Raw genomic sequence first — 18,864 nt, 5'->3', positions numbered from 1 at the left:
AAATTGTCTCTAGGAATGTTTCTGAGATTGAGTAAGTTAAGGAATACATCAGTACTATCTCTTTCAGATTTCTCCAACAAATGCTTTGCACTCCAAACTGCATTTTCAGCTAAACCATTGTCTTATGGATAGTTAGGACTACTGGTAATACGAGCAAAGTCCCAATACTCAGCATATTTCTTGAACTGCTGACTAGTAAACTGTTCACCAGTGTCAAACATGACTTTGTGCCATCTACCATGGACAAAAAATATCTCTTCACTTTTGTAATGACTGTATTGTACATCAAGTTAGGAAGTAGGTCAATTTCAAACCAATTTGAGTGAGAGTCTACTAACACCAAGTAATGCTGACCATTCCATTTGAAAATATCTGTAGCAACCTTCGGCCATGGTAATTCAGGTATTTGTTATAGCCAAAGCAGTTCTTTTTGTTGATGTGGTTTGGTGCTGTTGCAAAGGCTTTTGGGCTCAGAGTGTCAAAAATTTGGAAAACGCCTATCTTGACTGCTGTAATGTCACCCCCCCCCACTCCGTGAACAAAAGAGAAACAATTCTTTCCATATTCATTTATTTAAAAAAATACAGTCCAATCATGTGTTGCTATGTATTACAAAAGTAAAAGAAAAATTCAGTGACTTCTAATAGAGAAAACGAAATGCGCACCAATAATTGGGCTTAAAATAGTGCACAAAAAAATTACCCTACTTTTAATAGTAATTTTGAGTTGAACTGAAAAAATATGGAATACACTGCATTCGATTTGATTGACATCAATTAATTACTTTTTTGTTGCTAAGTTTTAATAGATAAGTGCTGGGTCACATATTTCTTGTATTTTTGTTCATTCAGTTTCCTTGGTAACTTGGGTGTTGGTGAACGCTGGTGTGTCACCCAAAATGTTGTGGTGTATCATCTTTGACATGCTTATCATAGGTTCGCCATCACTGTAATAGAGTTTCCTTCTCTATATCTTTGGACATAGAAGGACAAAATACAATGCCTCCTGCCCTTCTTTTGGTTGAATCAGTACCTGAGTGACCACGATGCAAAATGTTGATATATTCCTGTTGTAATGCTTTAGGAATTACCACTTTTGGACCTTTCATGATTCCATCTTCCATCATGAATGCATCTCTGTAAGGAAAATACTGCTGAATATCAAGTGGTAAACTGGTTTGTCATGTTGGATGTCCTTGACTGATAATGCTTTTCAGATTCTTGATAATTGGATCTGAAGCTGTGTGATTTTTTAGTTCATCAACCCATGATGATGAAGAATTTCTGACTTCCATGACTTCAAAGTCTGCTGTTTCATTTTCATGCAGCTCTGTCATTTGTCTGGGTGCGCATAACAAAGCATCATCAAGGTACAAGTATTTACTTTTTTTGTAAACAATACTGGACTTGTACTTTTTCAGTTTTAACATCATGCATTGCAATCAAGCTGGGACTATATGTATTGACTTTTTCAAAATTGTCACTAGTGGGTGGTCATTGGTCTCTATTTGGATAGGTCTGCCATAAATATAATCATTGAACTTCGAATATGCGAACACTGCTGCCAAAAGTTCATTTTCTATTTGTGCATAATGCATTTCTGTTTGAGTTAAAGTTCTTGATGTATAAGCAATAGATATGCCTTATTGAAGACATGAGGTGCCAAGGCCGTACCTTAAAACATCACAAGAAAGAGTTACAGGTTTGTGAACATCATAATATCTCAATGTGGGTGGACTGGCAATTTTCGTCTTCAGAATATCAAATGCTCTTAGGTGTTCCAACCAGGACCAGTTTACATTTTTGCTTCTCAACTCACGTAATGGTGCAGAAAGCTCACTCAGGTCTGGGATGAACTTTCCTAAATAGTTGACTATACCTCGAAAACATTGCAAAGATGTGACATTCTCTGGAACGACATTTCAACAATTGCTCTTTGCTTAGACAGATCTGGTTGCAAGCCAGAACTTGTAAACAAATATCTCACATAAGTAACTTCTTTCAGTTTGAATTTTCATTTCTGAGGATTCAGTTTGAGATTTACTTCACGTGCACAGTCTGGAACTTTCCTGAGATTTCTGTCCTGTTCGTCTTCACCATTGCCAACCAACAATAATGTCTACTATAATACACATGGATAACCACGTTGAAATACCTCACTGGCAGAATTAATTCCAAATGGCATTCTTAAAAATCTGTATCTACCAAATTGCATGCTGAATGTAGTTAACAATAAAGATTTGTGATTAAGCGAAATTTGCCAAAAAGAGCTTTTTCCATCTAAGACTGAAAAAACAGTGGAATTTGGCATGAGAGCGGCTACCTCTTCTACTGCATGCATTGAATGATGAGGATGCTTAAGTGCTTTATGTCTCGTGGATCAATATATATTCAAATATCATTTGAGCTTTTCTTATGAGCTGCGACCAAGGAGGATGCCCATTCAGTTGGATCGTGTACTGGAGTAAGGACACCTTAATTTAGTATTTTGTCTAGTTATGCTTTTACTTTACTCAGCATTGCTGCTGGAATCTTCCATGCTGGTCTGACAACTGGACTTACTTCATAGTTTAACTTCATGGAGTATGTGACTGGAAGTTTACCAAGCTCATCTTTGAAAATATCAGCATATTCACTAAAAATATTCTGCATAAAACTATCGTTGTTGTTGAGACTTATATGGTGGACCTCTTTGTTAAATGAAATCAGTGCCGTTCTCAGACTGTCTTTGAGGCCTAACAGTGACCGCACGCCTTTTGACTAAGTAAAACTGCAAGTCATAGCTGTTTCCAGCAGAATGGCATGAAAGAACTACTGTGCCAGCAGTCTGAATCTTTTCACCACCATATGCAACTAGTTTTGCACACTTTGCTGAATTAGGTTTCTCACCAGCTTTTACTTTGGCAAACTTTTGTGCTGATATAACATCGCACTTAGATCCAGTGTCTACTTTAAGGCCTACAGGTTTCCCATTAATTTGTACAGTACAACATATTTCACTCTTTTCAGTCAGCTGATAATCTACAGTATTAACTGTTTCATTGATAACAGAGACACCATCAACATGAAAGTTTGCTCGCAGCTCTCGGAGTTTGCTACAGTCTCCCTCTGATCTACTTGCTTCTTTGGATACTGTCTCTTTTAATGTTAGTTTGCAATACTTTAGACTTGCAAAGCCTTTTGAAATGATTACAGTTTTTACATTTGCAACATTGCTGGCCAAAGGCTAACCACTTTTCCTGTTTAGTTTCATGGCTGCCTCCAGAAATGCAACAGTTAACAGTGAGGTTGGGAGTGGCACTGCCTCTCAGTTTATATTTCTTTTTCATCTTAACTTTCTGGTACACGCTATCAACATTTGCCCTGGCAGAAACTGCAAATATGCTTTTCTCATTCATAAGCATATTTGTATGCTTTTCTGCAATCTCATGTATTTGAAAAAATCTATCCTACCGAAAGGCCTCACTGAGACCAATAAATCATGTCAGAACCATGGCCTTAATTTCAATTCCAAAAAATGTGTCATTATCCCCTTTGGGAAAAAAAACAGTTCCCATGAATTACCACATCGATGGTAGTCCATTGAACACAGAAGGCGTTATAAGAGATCTGGGAACACAAGTTGACAGCAACCTCTCTTTTGACCACCACATTGCCACTGTGGTTAGAAAGTCCTATGTGGCACATCTCATTACTAAGGGTTTTGCATCCAGGAAGAAAGAGGTCATTGTCTCCCTCTACTCTTCCCTCATTAGGCCAGTCATTGAGTACAATACCCCATTTGGCATGTACTTCACTAGCCACCTGCAACAACTAGAGAGGCTGCAAGGGTACCTCACAAAGAGGATCCTAGGCCTTAAACACTTGTCCTATATGGACAGACTCAAAAAACTCCAATTATTCTCTGCTCTATCTCATATCACCTACTTAGAGGCAATCTCTGCTTGACTTACAAAGTCATGTCTGACCCAGCTCTATTAGAAATGCTACATCTAAAGAAATCCCAATCCCTCTGCACCACACACTCCAGAGACCTCAACCTCATTACCACAATCAATAGAACATGCTGGAGGGACAGGTTCATAACCCAGAGACTGCCCATGCTATGGAATAGACTTCCCATACATGTCAAAAAGAGCACCTCAATGGCCCTTTTCAAGAGAAATCTTCATGAGTGGATGGGAAATGTAAAATTCACCCCGGGGATCACTCCAGTGGCTCTACTCGACAGAGGCAATGGGAACTAAGGTCGGATGGCACGATGTCAGGGTAATCCTATGGGCTAGGCTTGTAAAGGCTCCAGGGCCATTAACCTAGTACACATCTATGAACCTATGAACCTCAGTGGCTTTGCTGAATGTTAATTCACTATCTCAAAGCAAAATCATTCTCACGGCATCATTAACACCACATGCAAGACAATCTTTTATCAACTCATCTCATAGATCACCAAATCTGCATGTTTTTGCTTTATTTCTTAAGTCAGTAATATATGCTGCAATAGTTTCACCAGGCTTTTGATTTACTGTGTAAAATTTGTAACTTTCCATTATACTATTCATTTGAGGGTTACACATTTCTCTAAATTTACATTTTGAGCACTTATCTCTTCCTGCGTTTCAGCCTGTATCACAATATGGTGGTTCTCCCCCTCCCCCTATGCATGGCAGGTGCATACACAAATAAACATTCCCATTCAATTGCCTCTGAGCCAGCTAAACTGAAGTATACATGTACTTGTACATGCATCTTTATCAGAAAATTCAGCCCTTATGAAAATATCATACTCTTGCTCAAACACTTGCCAGTTTTCAGCAATATTATTATCAAACACCAAAAGTTCAAGTCTGTGAAATCCCTCTTTCATAACAACAAATTTCTTGTAAACATAAGTATAGACCTGGTACCTGTAATTTTGCTCTCTGAAAATGCTTAACTTTAACACTCAAACACTCAGGACACTTCAATCACTTCAAAATGTCATAGTTACTGTGAAAAAAATCAGACAGATATTTTAGCCTTTTCAAACATTTTACACACTTCAGAGATTATTTCAAACACTTTAAATATAATGCCACTATCTCGGACATTTCGAACATTTCGGAAATTATTTTGAACACTTTGAATGCTATGCCACATTTTTAGTGACTAAAAATCATTTGAAACTAATTTAAGTAACTTCAAATAACTGCTGACCTGTTTGCAAGTTTACTACTGGATATTACTCCACTTCTAACTGCGCGCCTCATGATTTGCAAGCTGCTTCAAGTGGATCCCATTCTGACATCATAACACATGTCTCATGTATTCAAATGAGACACTTAGGCTGGGTATACATTCAAGTCATTTATTATGCATACACACATCAGGAATTGTAACTTGTTCATATACTTCTTACTTCATATCGTTACTGACTGACTTGTTACTTGTAACACACACATGTGTGCATCTCCATTCAAGGTTACATTCACACTGACTGACTACACAAAATGGCACTGATCTTGTATATGCTCAGTAACTTATATGCATGTGCTGTGTAGCTACGGTGGCTGACTAGGTTCAATATACACACTGATCTACATTAATCATTAGATCACTGTTTCAGAATGTTAACTTATGCGGTGTAGCCTTCCATGAATGTCATGTTTGGCAAGTCTACAAAAGCTTAAGTACCTTCTAACTGTGCTATAAACCTGACCTAAGATCTATGTATGAGACTGTGTGTTGGTACTAAGGGACATATGGGCATGAAAATGCTCAGAACTTTCTTTCCACCAATCCATAAAGCAGTACTCCATCAGAATTGCTGTCTGACAACAGTACAAACCATTCCAGCTAATTTTGCTAAGGGAAAGTAAATACCTTTTTGGATCCTTCTGACTTTTCTTGAATGTTTGCTATTGTTACTGATATTTCATGTCAGCTAAGAGAGGGAAATGCAACTGTAGTCACAAATCCCTTATAAGGACAGGCATACTAAGTGACTGTTTTGTCTAGGACTTAAGCATAATAATAGTGTACAACTTGTTAGTCTTTGTACACAAGGCCTTCCATGGCCATTTGTTTCCTTTTACCTATATCTAGAGAACAAATGTTTTCAGGCTCTAGTATGTGTTAGGATGAAATCCAAATCAACTTCCATGGATGCCCCTTGACAGCCAACAAAGAAAGAAAGAAAAAGAAAAGAAAAATTTTATTTTACTGGTTGTTGTTGTCTTTCGGCTTTTCCTGGTTAGGGGTCACCACAGCGGAACTCTGGTCCGCTAATGATTGGCAGTAGATTTTGACGAACGCCAAGGTGGCAGCTCGACGTTCAACCTTCAACGAAGGCACGCCCATTTACGCATGCTGGTATCATCTATAAATAATCAGAATTTTAATTGGGGTGATAAACAGGTTTCTGAATCTCAGAAAGGATATCCCAAAGCCCTCTGGTATTTCCCCGTCTGTGAGGCTTTGGAAGATACCTTTTTGACTGTATTTTTGGCTCCAGAATCTCAACCTCCTGCACCTGAGAAACCAGACATGTATAATAAAGTTCCTGATACCCATAAGCTTTTGTTCAATAACCCATTCTATGACCCAGCTGTGATCTCAGTAGAGTTATCTAAAGCTTCTAAACTTCTTTCTTCTTCTAAAGCCTTGCCAAATGACAAAAATAGAATATGAACAGGTATGGCTTACTATGCCATAAATTACCAAACACATATGATTAGATGCACGTTATCTATTTTGACAGTATGTTAGTATTAATGCCAAATTTAAATCTTCCTTGCAAATGTGATCAGTTCTGACACACAAGTGGTACGACATTCCCTCAAGTGTGGATATGATGCTGATAGGATACAAAATGAAAAACATGTTATAAACACATACAAGAGAAGTGCAGTACATAATGTATATAATGTCAGTCAGTTGAGGAGGGCAGCATAATATATGTGTGGGTGGATTACAACATCCTTATTAAGCAGATGACAAAAATAGAGTAGTCAACTCCTGAAATATGGAGCCCTGTGGCCTAGTACAAGGTGGATGATAAGATAATCACAAGCTCGTTTTATTCATATTTTGCAAGTAGTTGCTAATAGATTATGTGAACCACATACTTTAATAAGATTAGAGGTTTCGCATTGATTAAGTGCATACAATGTTTTTGTATTTTATAGTGTTTTTTTATAATTAACTCGTAGATATTCTGATACTTTTTTACTCAGCTGACTTTGACGGGTGAGCGGACATGCAATGAAATTTGTATGAATTATCTGACTGGTGGATGTCCTAATGGTTCTTTAATGACAATTTTTAAATGTTTCACTTTTTGTGGTCTAGTCTTTGATTAGACCACAGTACCAGTCTAAAATGTTTGGTACCTTAACTCGGAAAGCATTTAATAGGCACTTGCTGTTTTTACATGTTGTTTCTTTAAAGAAACCTGGAAGTGACGTTCTTGAATGACATCATTTTATTTTAAAAGTTTGAATTTTGGCGCTAATTTGTATAAACTCTGAAGAAGCTAGTGTATCACAGTAGCGAAAACGCTTGATTTGCTTTCTTAATAAACTTGCGTTTAGTGGATTTTCTCTGCCTTTGGTCTCCTGTCAGCTTGGATTACCTGTTGGTATTTACAGCGTCTTTTAAGATTAGAGGTTTGTAATGTAATACAACAGAACAATATTTTGAACAACTTTTATCATAGTTTACTCAGTCTCAGCTTCAAATGAACAACGTTGCTTTATCACTATAGTTATAGGAACTCTGTAGTTCAGTATTCACTGCTAATATGATGATAATGCTTTTCAGTGCCATACCTCAATGCATAAAAACAGTGCTGTATAGACATTTTTTTCCTAAAGGCACTAAGTACTTTCTTTGCTGGGTAACACTTTCATGTCTTTTTTTTTTTTCCATTTCAGACATTCCATTTAGAGCAGCTGGATAAGAAAAGTGCAAAAGCTCCCTCCCATAGCTGTTTGCAGAATGATATACATGAAAAGGTGAGAGTGAGTTTCAGGCCTTCACAAATGTTGATGTCAAAGATGAAAATATCATTATTTTTGTGTGTGTTCTATGCATTAGATGTTTTTAGTTTTGTTACGATTCAACAGACTATAGCATCCCTGTTTTAGTTTTCCACAAGTGAGTAGATCAGAAGAAGTACTGGCACAGGGCAATGGAATCTGATCAAGTCCCAGGACTGTCATGATAGTACATGCTGCAACAAAGCCAGTAATGGGCAAGCTGAAACAAATACAAGCAGTGTGATACAGAATCTGATCAGATCCCTGATAAGTATCAGCCTGTGCATAGCTGTTGCTATGACTGCTGTATGTACTTAGTAAAAACTTTCAACAACCTGATTTATGCATTGTTTCCTATTAAGTCTGTCTGCATCTGTGGGCTTTTTTTTCCTCAAAGACAAGCAATTACTTTGCCTGCCTGTTTATCTTTTAATTTAGGGATGTGTCTATTCACTTATTATAGCACAGGAGAATAAGGAGGTGAGATGACTTGCTAAATGTCCAAAATTTGGGGGTAAGGTGATGTGTGCATCTATTTTATGTATTCTGATCATCATCACAAATCATATTTGTGATACAAGTGAATCTAATTCTTGCTGCATTTTTTATTTCATTTGTTTATGGGGTAATAAAAGAGAACTGATTCATCCACAATAAGGCAAAGATAAAGGCAACATGTATGGAAAGTTCAGAGTAGCCAATTAATCATCGTGTTTCTGGGAAGGGAAAGGAAACTGGATTACCTAGAGAAAGCCAATGCATACATGGGAAGTCCACACAGACAGTGACAAATCAGGACTGAGCCCCAGACCTGTGAGGGGGATCTTAACCACTTATCCACTGTGCTTCTTTATTGCATTTTAGTAAACAGAGTTGTAGCTCCCTGTTTGTGAGAACAAGAAACACATTTTCAAATTTCACATAGGAGTTAACACAAACAGTGTGTAGAATTTAGGCCTTTGTTCACAGTGGAGGTAAAGTCCCTGCAATCCACCTGGAGGGGGGTTGCCCCTTTGCACTCACTTCTACTATTGTAATTACATTTACATTTTCATTACCTTGGGAAAGTAAAAATATTGTGCGGTTACCTTGTACAAACATTTTGTATTACACATTTGAAACATTGCTCACACAAAGATGGTCTGAAAATTAAAGTTAGTATATTAATTTGTAAAATAAGTTGCATAACAGATTCAAAGCACTCAGGTACAGTTAATGAAGACATAAAAATGTACAGTCAAGTATTCCTATTATTGAGTTGGAATGTGATTTGTAAAACTGGCATACATAAATACTTTATAACTGATGATATTCTGTAATGCTTCCTGATATCCAGTTCTGCAATTCCATTGCTGTTAATTTTTATAACAAGTAACAAAACACACCACTGTCCTTGCCCAGCTCATACTAATATTAATGCAGTTTTATATGCTTTCCTTTGGTTTTGCAGTTCCTTGCTAGAATGGAAATCCTATCACTGTCTAGTTAAAATAATGCAACAGAAGACAGATGGCTGATATGGTCCATATTTTCTCATAATACCCAACATGCTGTGTACATTGTACAGTGATCATTTGGTATTCAGATCCACAAAACAAAGTCGCAAGACATTTAAGCTGTTGAAGTTCTTGAGCGCACAGCAAGGCAAGGTTCTGCTCTGTCTGACTGCAGCATCCTCACTATCTGGGACATCCGTTTATTTTTGCCCATTCAATACCATTCAGGTGATTTCTTTGGCTTCCATGCACATTCCTTGTACTGTAAATGCAATGCTATTGAGTTGGCTCCAGATGAGAGATATCCTCTGGCACACCACCTATATCTTTATCAATACTGGTAGCAGTTATGAAGGGTTGCTTTCCATTTGTAAGATTTTTAGAATGACAAAGAGCAGTCCCATTCATTCTAACAGAAAGCTCTGAGTGCTGTGAGTGCTTTTAGAGATGTTTCTGTCTTCATTTTAGGTACAGCTCTCACAGACGAGTCTTGTTTATAACACTGATGTGACCTTCAAAGAGCTTGTGTCCCCCCTAAACTACATTCATTTTATAATCTTGTATCTAGATATCAAACTATTTTTGTTCACAGCTCTTCATCACAGAATATTTGTTTTATCTTATAGCAATATTATATATATCAAGAAGTCTGACTCCAAGATAGTTATCAGTGGGCAGACATACAAAGAACTTTGTAATAGCTTTGCTCTGCACCTTCCAGTTTGTGTTTATTTATATGGGTCTTTTAGATTTTGCAAAGACCACCTTCATCTTACCAGTGCAGCAAAGGTTATGTTTATAAGTGATTAAAAGGCATGCAGTCCAGGAGACCCTTGAGGAGCCTCACTCAATTTTCCAATTGTCCCAGAGCACTGTCTGTTTAAGTCACATTGTAGGGAGATGGAGACTGAGAGAATCAAACCCTGGACTGGGAGCAGCTTGTTACAGCTCATAGCCTTAATCCACTGCACTGCATCAACTGCCAGTGTGACTGCTTAAAACTCTGTTAGCAATGCTTCAAGTCAACTCCATTAGCATAAAAGGATAAACCCTTAACTTGACCCAGGCAATCCAAGTTAGACTAGTGACTCTTTTGGAGATGATTTGGGGAAAGCCGAAATTACAAGAAGGACCCTGCTCACCTCCACCAGGATATTGGTTTTGGTGGCATGCTTTGGGTACATGAGAGGCACAGGCACAAGGGTGATATTGCTGCTGTGATGGTATCTTACTCTGCAGCATAGAAGGATGAGTATTTGAAAGAAGCATCACATTGGAGTTGGGGACATTTTCCTCATGACATAATTGCATGGCCACTCTCTTAATGTAAAGCCCATCACATCAGTGTGAGATAGGGCTTAAAGAAAAATGGCCCCAGCCTCTACAAGAATGACACTGGGATCAGATGGCTTGTTATTTTCCTCAGCCAATTACAGAAACTAACTTGTTCCTGCAGTTTGGAGAGACAGGCTGATCTCTAGTTGAGGGACAATAAGCTGGACAGGGACAGCAGGTATCAAGGAGGACCAACTGATCATTAGCAGCAGGTAGTCGTCCAAGTAAGAAATGTATTTCTGTGTTGCCACCTAGGATATTTGATATATAGCTGCTTGCGTTTCCTTGTATGTATGAGTGGTCTGCAACTTTGCTTAAGGATAAACCAGATTCTATCACTGTATCCTCTTGGCTGCTTCATACATTGTAGCTTTTTTGCTTTGTTTTTATACTATTTTTTACATTAAAAAGTTAAAACTGTACTGTTTTTATGTTATCTGGCTTAGATGTGTAATTTAAGTTGTTAAGCACATTCTGAGTCATTTGGGGACTTCATGATACTTCTGTCACTGCCTCCTTTTGCAATTGGATCACCATGCCATTGCAATATTTTACTATTGTCTTTGCGAATTTCAGGCTCATTAATTTGTCAGTTTATTGAACTGTTGTTATTGAATGTTTTGGAGATCTATAACTGCATCAGTGGTCACTTTTTGAATTCTCTGAGGGCCATTTCCTGAGTTTGGATAAGTTTTGCAGATACATGCTTGTATGTGAAATTAGTGCCTTCAAAGACTGTCTTTATGAGTAGTTGATCTTGGTACTGTCTGCACGTCTCTCATCTATCCAGATGTTCGCAGAATGTCCAGATTTTTGTCTCATATTTTTGGCCTCCTCCTCATAAAATATGTGCTTTTCTGACAAATCATAGAGGATTGAAGTCACTACATGATGACACATATTTGTGTTTTAGGCTTTATATCTTAAAGAAAATGCATGCTAACACAACACCTTGTATTCTAGCAGCTTTCTAAGTTTGTAAGAGCAATATTTAAATTTGCCTCTGTTTTTGGGCCTTTGTCCCCATTATGTTTCAGTTTGTCCAGATTTCTTGTGCTAAGAGGTTGAAAGGTATGACTGGCTGATGCTTTAGGATTATTCTTTTTTATTGCTTTTATTTTCTTCTTGTTACCTGATAGCCATCTGCTTCCTCCCACACTGCCTTAGAGTCTGGAAGAGACGACAGTCCAGGCAGCTATCTGGAATTTTCTGCTTAATAACCCTCATTACCCCCATGTGTGATTTCCACATTTCCAGGCCTATTGAGCATGAATGGGTACAGCTGGAGGCTGTGCAAGGTCTTGGAAGAACAAGTCTGTAAGTGTTTGGAAATACAGAGTTTACCAAAAAATGTTAGCATTTCTTTGTAAAGGTCTACAGTGGTGAAGAATACAGGATGGGTTTAGAGAAGAAATAGGGTCATTACTGAGAAAGAACTGGCTTATACTAGTGGGAGAAATAATAGCAGAGGAAATGAGAAAGGTAGGCAGGCAGTTGAAAGAAGAGTGGAGAAGAAAGGATTGCTTCTTAATTGCAATAAAGTATTAAGAAGGGACATGACAAAATGATCTGTTGAAGGTTTATAATGAGGCTTTCCAAGGGGGATCTACTTATGTCAGTTTACCAAGCACTGATAGCTACACTGCTCAAGCAATTAGATGCCGGGTGAAGTGCCCTACAGCATTGCGAATGTGGACTTGAACAGCCTAACTAAGATACCTGAAGTGAAATTTGAGAGTAAATTACAGAATTGACTTTTGAGGCATAGCATTATTTCGCAGAAGTTATATTAGGGGTAAAACACTGGTCTGACTATTTCAAAAGACTGTAGTAAATCACGGTCAGGAGTTAGTTAGACAGTGTTATCTGATATTGTGATGCCTTTTTATGCAGAGTGGTGCATGGGTGTTTGAGGTCAGTGTTAGTGACCACAGGTATCATGTGGTTTTTAGTAGGTAGATTTGAATAACTGCTATGGACCATATCAAGGATAATGATAAATGCATGCCTCTCAGGGGGTTTAGAGTAAGCAGAGAGGTGAAACAGAGGTATTGACTCTTGTCACTGTAATTTATGTCAGTTATGAAGGTGCTGCCTAAAACAGAGAAGTGAAAACTGGGAGGTGGGGAATCTAGCCTCTAGCTTTCACCTCTTTACAAGTTAATATATACTTTTAACAGGTGGCTATCAAAGGCAATGAGGGTGGTGAAGTTTTTTGTGGTTTGGTGTAGTATTAGATTTATAAATGAATGAGGAACAGTAAGTGATGATTGAGAACAGAAGGGTTATGACTTTTATGGAAATGTGCCTGTTATGGGTGTTGGGGCCTCTTAAGTATTAGAGGCTGGAGGTGGACAAGAAGGTTGGAAATTAGTGAGGTTAACTTAGAGTCGGCTGGCAGAGGAGGTAGTAAATCTAAAAATGCGGAGAAAAATGTTGATGGGGCTGATGGGAAAGATGGAATTGATATGTAATTCTGGTGCTGGAATTGATAAAGCAGGAGGTGTTTCTCAAGGTGGTATATATAATGGTGTATATTCCAGTTGGGAGAAAAGACAGAATGGATAAGAGAAAGCATAAAGCATTCAAAACACAGAGTGGATAAGAGAAAGCATAAACCATTCTGGCTTATGATTAGAAAGGGTAGACCAAACATTTAAGGAGATACTGTTTGTCTTGTGGGAGGTAAGCAGTGGATTTTCTAGAAAAATATGGATTATTCCATGGATTATTCCATAAGTATTGTAATAGATGCAGATGCTGATGCTTGAGGACTGAGAGGGAGGAGGACATTTTGGAGAATATATGGAAGAAGTTAGACAGCAGGACAGTAGCAAGGGTGATTGTGAAGTGTTCAAATTTGTGGAGGAATGAGATATTTAACATAGTAGTGGAAGAATGAGTTTGGTAGGTGAGAAGATATAGGTAGTGATACATTTAGAGTCATTTGATGGAAAAGGAAGACAGGGTACTGATGCCATTTGGGGGAAATGTGTAACAGTTTTAGCTGGAGAATCAGGATTTTTTAAATTCCTTGCAGATCAGAGTATGTTAGGCCAATGGAAAGTAAGGCATGAAGGGCTGTGATAGTCAAGGAGTGGGTGAGGTGATTGAAGATGAGAAAAGGAAATAAATACAGGTGCATGAGACAAGCAAGGAGTGAAAGAAATGTTCCAGTTTTTATATAATGAAAAGCTACCATTTGTTGGGGGGTGGGGAGGCAAAAAAGAATACATGGAAAAATGTGAGGAGGAATATGAGGGTATCATAGAAGGTATGTGGAAGGCAGGTGCCTTACTGCAGCAATGCTGTTGGCCCAGAGGATTCAAGGAAGAAGTAGTTGAGCATGGATATTACTTAAGATGTGGGAAGGAAGTGGCAACATTTTTTCCAAGTGGTAAAGGAGTATAAAATAAGTGTGAAAGTTTTAGTGAGGATAAGGGACGAGATGTCAGAACAGATATACAAAGCATTGGCATTTGGGATGGAAAAAGGAGTAATGAGAAAAGTAGGTCATCGTAGAGAGTTTTTACTGACTTCGTGGGGGGTGAGCATATATGAGACTGAGAGGCACAAAAGAATGGGAATGGTTAGAAAGGTTTATAAGGTTTAGGGAGGCCTGGTCATTAATTTTCAACACAAGCATAGAGGGATGTTGGGTGGAGTTATGGTGGTAGGAATAATAGTAGTTAGAAAATTATCCAAAGTGTTTAAAATATATATTTTAAAAAGATGAAGGGCCTCTGATAGCTTTCGGAATTTATTTTTAAAGTCTGAAAAAAATCAGTAAAATGATTAAAAATTATTTCAGTTTTGAATGTAAAGATCGGGGTATGAATGTGACACAATAACTCTCCCAGCAGTAGTAGTTAGTGAAAGGTAGGAAAATATAGGCTGTAGATTTAGCATTTTACATAGTACGTATTGAAATAACAGCTCAGATTACTATTCTGTGTTATTTGGGATATAACATCCACAGACTTCAAACTGAAATTAGTCTTTTTCCAGCATCTACAACCCCTGTATCTTTGTTCTGAATTAACTGTAGGTCCACAGCAATATGAATGATACAGACAGGTTTTTATGGCTACAGCTGTTTTCTTCTGAATTGTAAATGCAAAATGCTTTGCCCTTTATTTTAGTCTATAAAACAAGATATTCCAGAGTCCACCATTACTGTTTAAGCAGAATATACAAATAAGGGAGCCTGCAGTATGTTTTGCAAGGGGGATACATATCTGTCTGTCTATCCAGCAGGTCCTATTTATATCACAGGCGAGGTTTAAGTCTTTAGAATGGTAATTCTGGTGCTGCTTGTTTTGTAGGTATGCAAGAGGTCCACCCAGGTGGGGTCTGACAATGACTTGTATATCAGGCATGGATCTTCCTCAACAGTCTGTAGGAGTCAGATTAAAGGGTAGGGCCTTGAGGCTGTTTGCATAGATCATGTTACTTAATGCCCTGTATTCTTTAAGTGATGAACCTTTGGGAAAATTCCAGTTGTTGGATGTGCCTTGTTAGGGACATAACAAAGGAGGCGTTGTACTCAATGATAGGTTTTATAAATGCTGAATACAGTGGAGCAATGACCTCTTTGGACCTAGAGGCCTTACCATTGTTTATAAATTGCACAACATACAGTGATTTCATCACTACTTTAGACATGTGATGGTCAGAGGCTAGATTGTGTTTATGTGTCTCCCCAAGTCCCTGACTATTGGGTCACCTCTTAGGGGTGTGTTGCCAATGCGATAGTTACCAGGGATGGATGACTTCCCAAAGGATACTATTATGCATTTATGGCATTTAATTTTGGTCCATGGCTCTGACACCAGTTATTTGTCTGTGTCAGCCCCTCCTGGAGAACATTTGTGTCAGTATGAGATTCAATGACAGCTCCTAATTTGCAATCGCCTGCAAATATAGTCAGCCAGGGGCCATTAACATTGGCCTTGACTTCAGAGAAGTAAATGCCAAAAAAGAGCAGTCCCAGGACCGATCCCTGAGAGATTCCACTTGTGACTCTCCTCTTTGTAGAGGTGTGCTCCCCAATTCTAACTTCCTGGGTCCTGTCTTTGAGCCAGCTGGCTATCCACTAGGTGATTTAAGGGTTTATACCTAACCTCTTCAGTTTGTCAGCAATGCCTGACTGGGGTATTATGGCAAATGCCTTGGCCAGGTCAAGATAGGCAGTGTGAACCATTTTGCCTTCATACATTGTTTTGGTGACCTTCGTAAAGAAGTCCACCAGGTTGAGTAGGCATGGCCTCCCCTTGATGAAACCAAATTGGGTTGGGCCCAGTAACTCGAGGTTTCCTATGTCATTTTTGATCATTTCTATGATAATTCTTTCCATGGCTTTGCTATGAGACTAGCAAGACTCATGGGTCTGTAGTTTCCGGGGTCTGTAGATGGCCCACCTTTGTGCAAAGGGTTGCTGCTCCTCATTCATTAGACATGGAACCTGTTTGGGGGGGGGTATAGTTAAATAGCAATTCCAGAGGACCTGATAGGTAAGGTTTCATGCTATTTAGAAGGCATCCTGGGAAATTGGCCTTAGAGAGAGCATTAAAGACCAGTTCCCTAGTGATAGTAAATAGTAAATAGTGCAGAGAGCACACCAACAGTGCTAGGTTATAATGCCTTCCACACATTTAGGCCAGCTACTTCACAGGCAGGAACTAAAGGTGGAGGTGTCTCTATTTACATCAAAGATAAATATACTTCAAGGCTGGTCAAACAGGACAATGCACTTGAGCTGTTCCATGTTCAAATCACCACAGGTAAAATCCAATGCCACTTCCTTGCAAGATATAGGTCCCCCTTAATGACCCATGAAACCCATACCATGTATTTAAACTTATTAGAAAGACTAACCATCCAACCCAATACCATATTCATGGGTGACTTTAATTACCCCACTATTAAATGGGAATCCTATATGACACCAAATGTACATGCACAGAGATTCCTGGATCATAAAGTCAATACACCAACCAGGGGTGCAACTATACTGGATCTGGTCCTCACTAATATGGAAGAGTGCTGCATACCCCCTATTGTATTGTCTTCCTTGGTAAGGTCAGGCCACAAAATAGTCTCCTTTGAAGTAAAAATAAAACCTGGACCTGCAGCTAAACCTGGAATATTCAGGAACTGTTCTAAACCTAACCTTCTGCTATTAAGTGAGAACCTGGCAAAATTTCAAGCTCCCATAAACCCTGAGAACACTGCTGCCTATGCAGAACTGTTCACAGAAACCCTGTACAAGCATGTTAATAGCTGCATCGAGGCAGCTGTACCCACCAGGAAGAAGTATAGAACTAATTCAAAAAACAAGCAACCCTGGTAGAATCACAAAATCAATAGGCTGTATAACAGGAGGAAGAAAATTATGGCAAAAATTAGAAGGTGCAGCACCCAGCAGGATAAAAACACTCTCATCAAACTAAACAAATAACTCAGAGGACAAATAATGTTTACCAAAGCCAAATTTGAGGTATGTTTGGCCTCCCAGGCCAAGGACAACTGCAAAGCATTCTTTAGCTATGCCCACAACCTCAAAGGCAATACACAATTGTATGCAGCACTCACTGTAAATGGAGCCACCTATACTGAGCTAGAAGACATAGCAAACCTCCTGGCTGATACATTCAGCTCCAACTTTACCCGTCTCTCCCTTCCCTCTGGAAATATTATCAAATATAACTCCCCCTGCTACCACTAGGGAACAGGTCCTTAATGTTCTCTCTAAGACCACTAACACGGCATCAATGGGCCCAGTCAATATCACAGGATGCCTTCTAAATAGCATGAAGCATAACCTATCAGGGCCTCTGTAATTACTATTTAACCTTAGCCTCCAATCAGGTTTTGTGCCTCGTGAATGGAGAAAGGCAACAGTCATCCCTCTGCACAAAGGTGGGCCATCTACAGACCCTAGAAACTAGAGTCCCATAAGTCTCACTAGTCTTATATGTAAAGCCATGGAAAAAATTATCATGGAGATGATCAACAGAGATATAGTAAACCTCCAGACACTGGACCCAACCCAGTATGGTTTCATCAAGGGCAGATGATGCCTAGTCAACCTGGTGGACTTCTTTGAGAAGGTCACCAAAGCAATGGATGAGGGCAAAATTGTTCACACTGCCTACCTTGACCTGGCCAAAGCATTTAACACAATACCCCACTCAGGCATTGTTGACAAACTCAAGAGGCTAGGTACAAACTCGTATGTCACCCAATGGATAGCCAAATAGTTCACAGACAGGACCCAGGAAGTTAGAATTGAAGAGTCCACCTCTACAAAGAGGCCATTCACAAGTGGAGTCAGTCCTTGGACCACTCCTTTTTGGCATTTACTTCTCAGAAGTCAAGGCCAATGTCAGTGGTCTCTGGCTGACTAAATTTGCAGATGGTTGCAAATTAGGAGCTGTCATTGAATCTCATACTGACAAAAATGTTCTCCTGGAGGGGTTGACACAGACAAACAACTGGTGTCACAGCCATGGACTAAAACTAAATGCCAAGAAATGCATAATAGTATCCTTTGGGAAGTCATCCATCCCTGGTAACTATCATATTTACAACATCCCCCTTAGAGTTGACCCAGTAGTCAGGGACTTAGGGACGCACATAGATAGTAATCTAGGCTTTGACCATCATTTGTCTACAGTGGTGAGAAAATCATTCTATACTGCAGAACTTATAAACAAAGGTATAGTATCTAAGTCCAGGGAAGTCATTGTTCCACTGTATTTGGCATTCATCAGAGCTATCATTGAGTACAATGCCCCCTTTGGTATGTACCTAACCAGGCATATCCAGCAATTGGAATGTCCACAGAGGTTTCTCACTAAAGGAATACAGGACGTGCATAAAATGTCCTATGCAAACTACCTCAAGGCCCTATCCTTGTATTCTCTCTCTTCTACAGGCTTTTGAGGGGAGATCTATGCCTGGCATACAGGGCATTATCAGACCCCCCCCCCCTCTGATGGATATCCACAAAAC

At 38.9% G+C, this 18,864-nt stretch overlaps 1 protein-coding gene across 1 annotated transcript in view; it reads left to right on the top strand.

Moving 5' to 3' along the window:
- Positions 1 to 18,864, top strand: part of FHAD1 (forkhead associated phosphopeptide binding domain 1) — a gene marked incomplete at its 5' end in the record, with an annotated part of 2,130,934 nt that overhangs the window by 1,937,626 nt on the left and 174,444 nt on the right. Inside the window, one exon of the mRNA XM_044060429.1 lies at positions 7,913 to 7,993. Within this exon, the coding sequence (XP_043916364.1) occupies positions 7,913 to 7,993 (81 nt within the window). The remainder of the gene's footprint in view (positions 1 to 7,912; positions 7,994 to 18,864) is intronic.

Source organism: Protopterus annectens, chromosome 2.part0 (assembly GCF_019279795.1).
Source record: "Protopterus annectens isolate FY-2018-M chromosome 2.part0, PAN1.0, whole genome shotgun sequence".
In the NCBI taxonomy this organism is placed as follows: domain Eukaryota; kingdom Metazoa; phylum Chordata; order Ceratodontiformes; family Protopteridae; genus Protopterus; species Protopterus annectens.
This window is presented reverse-complemented; position numbering and strand designations above follow the sequence as displayed.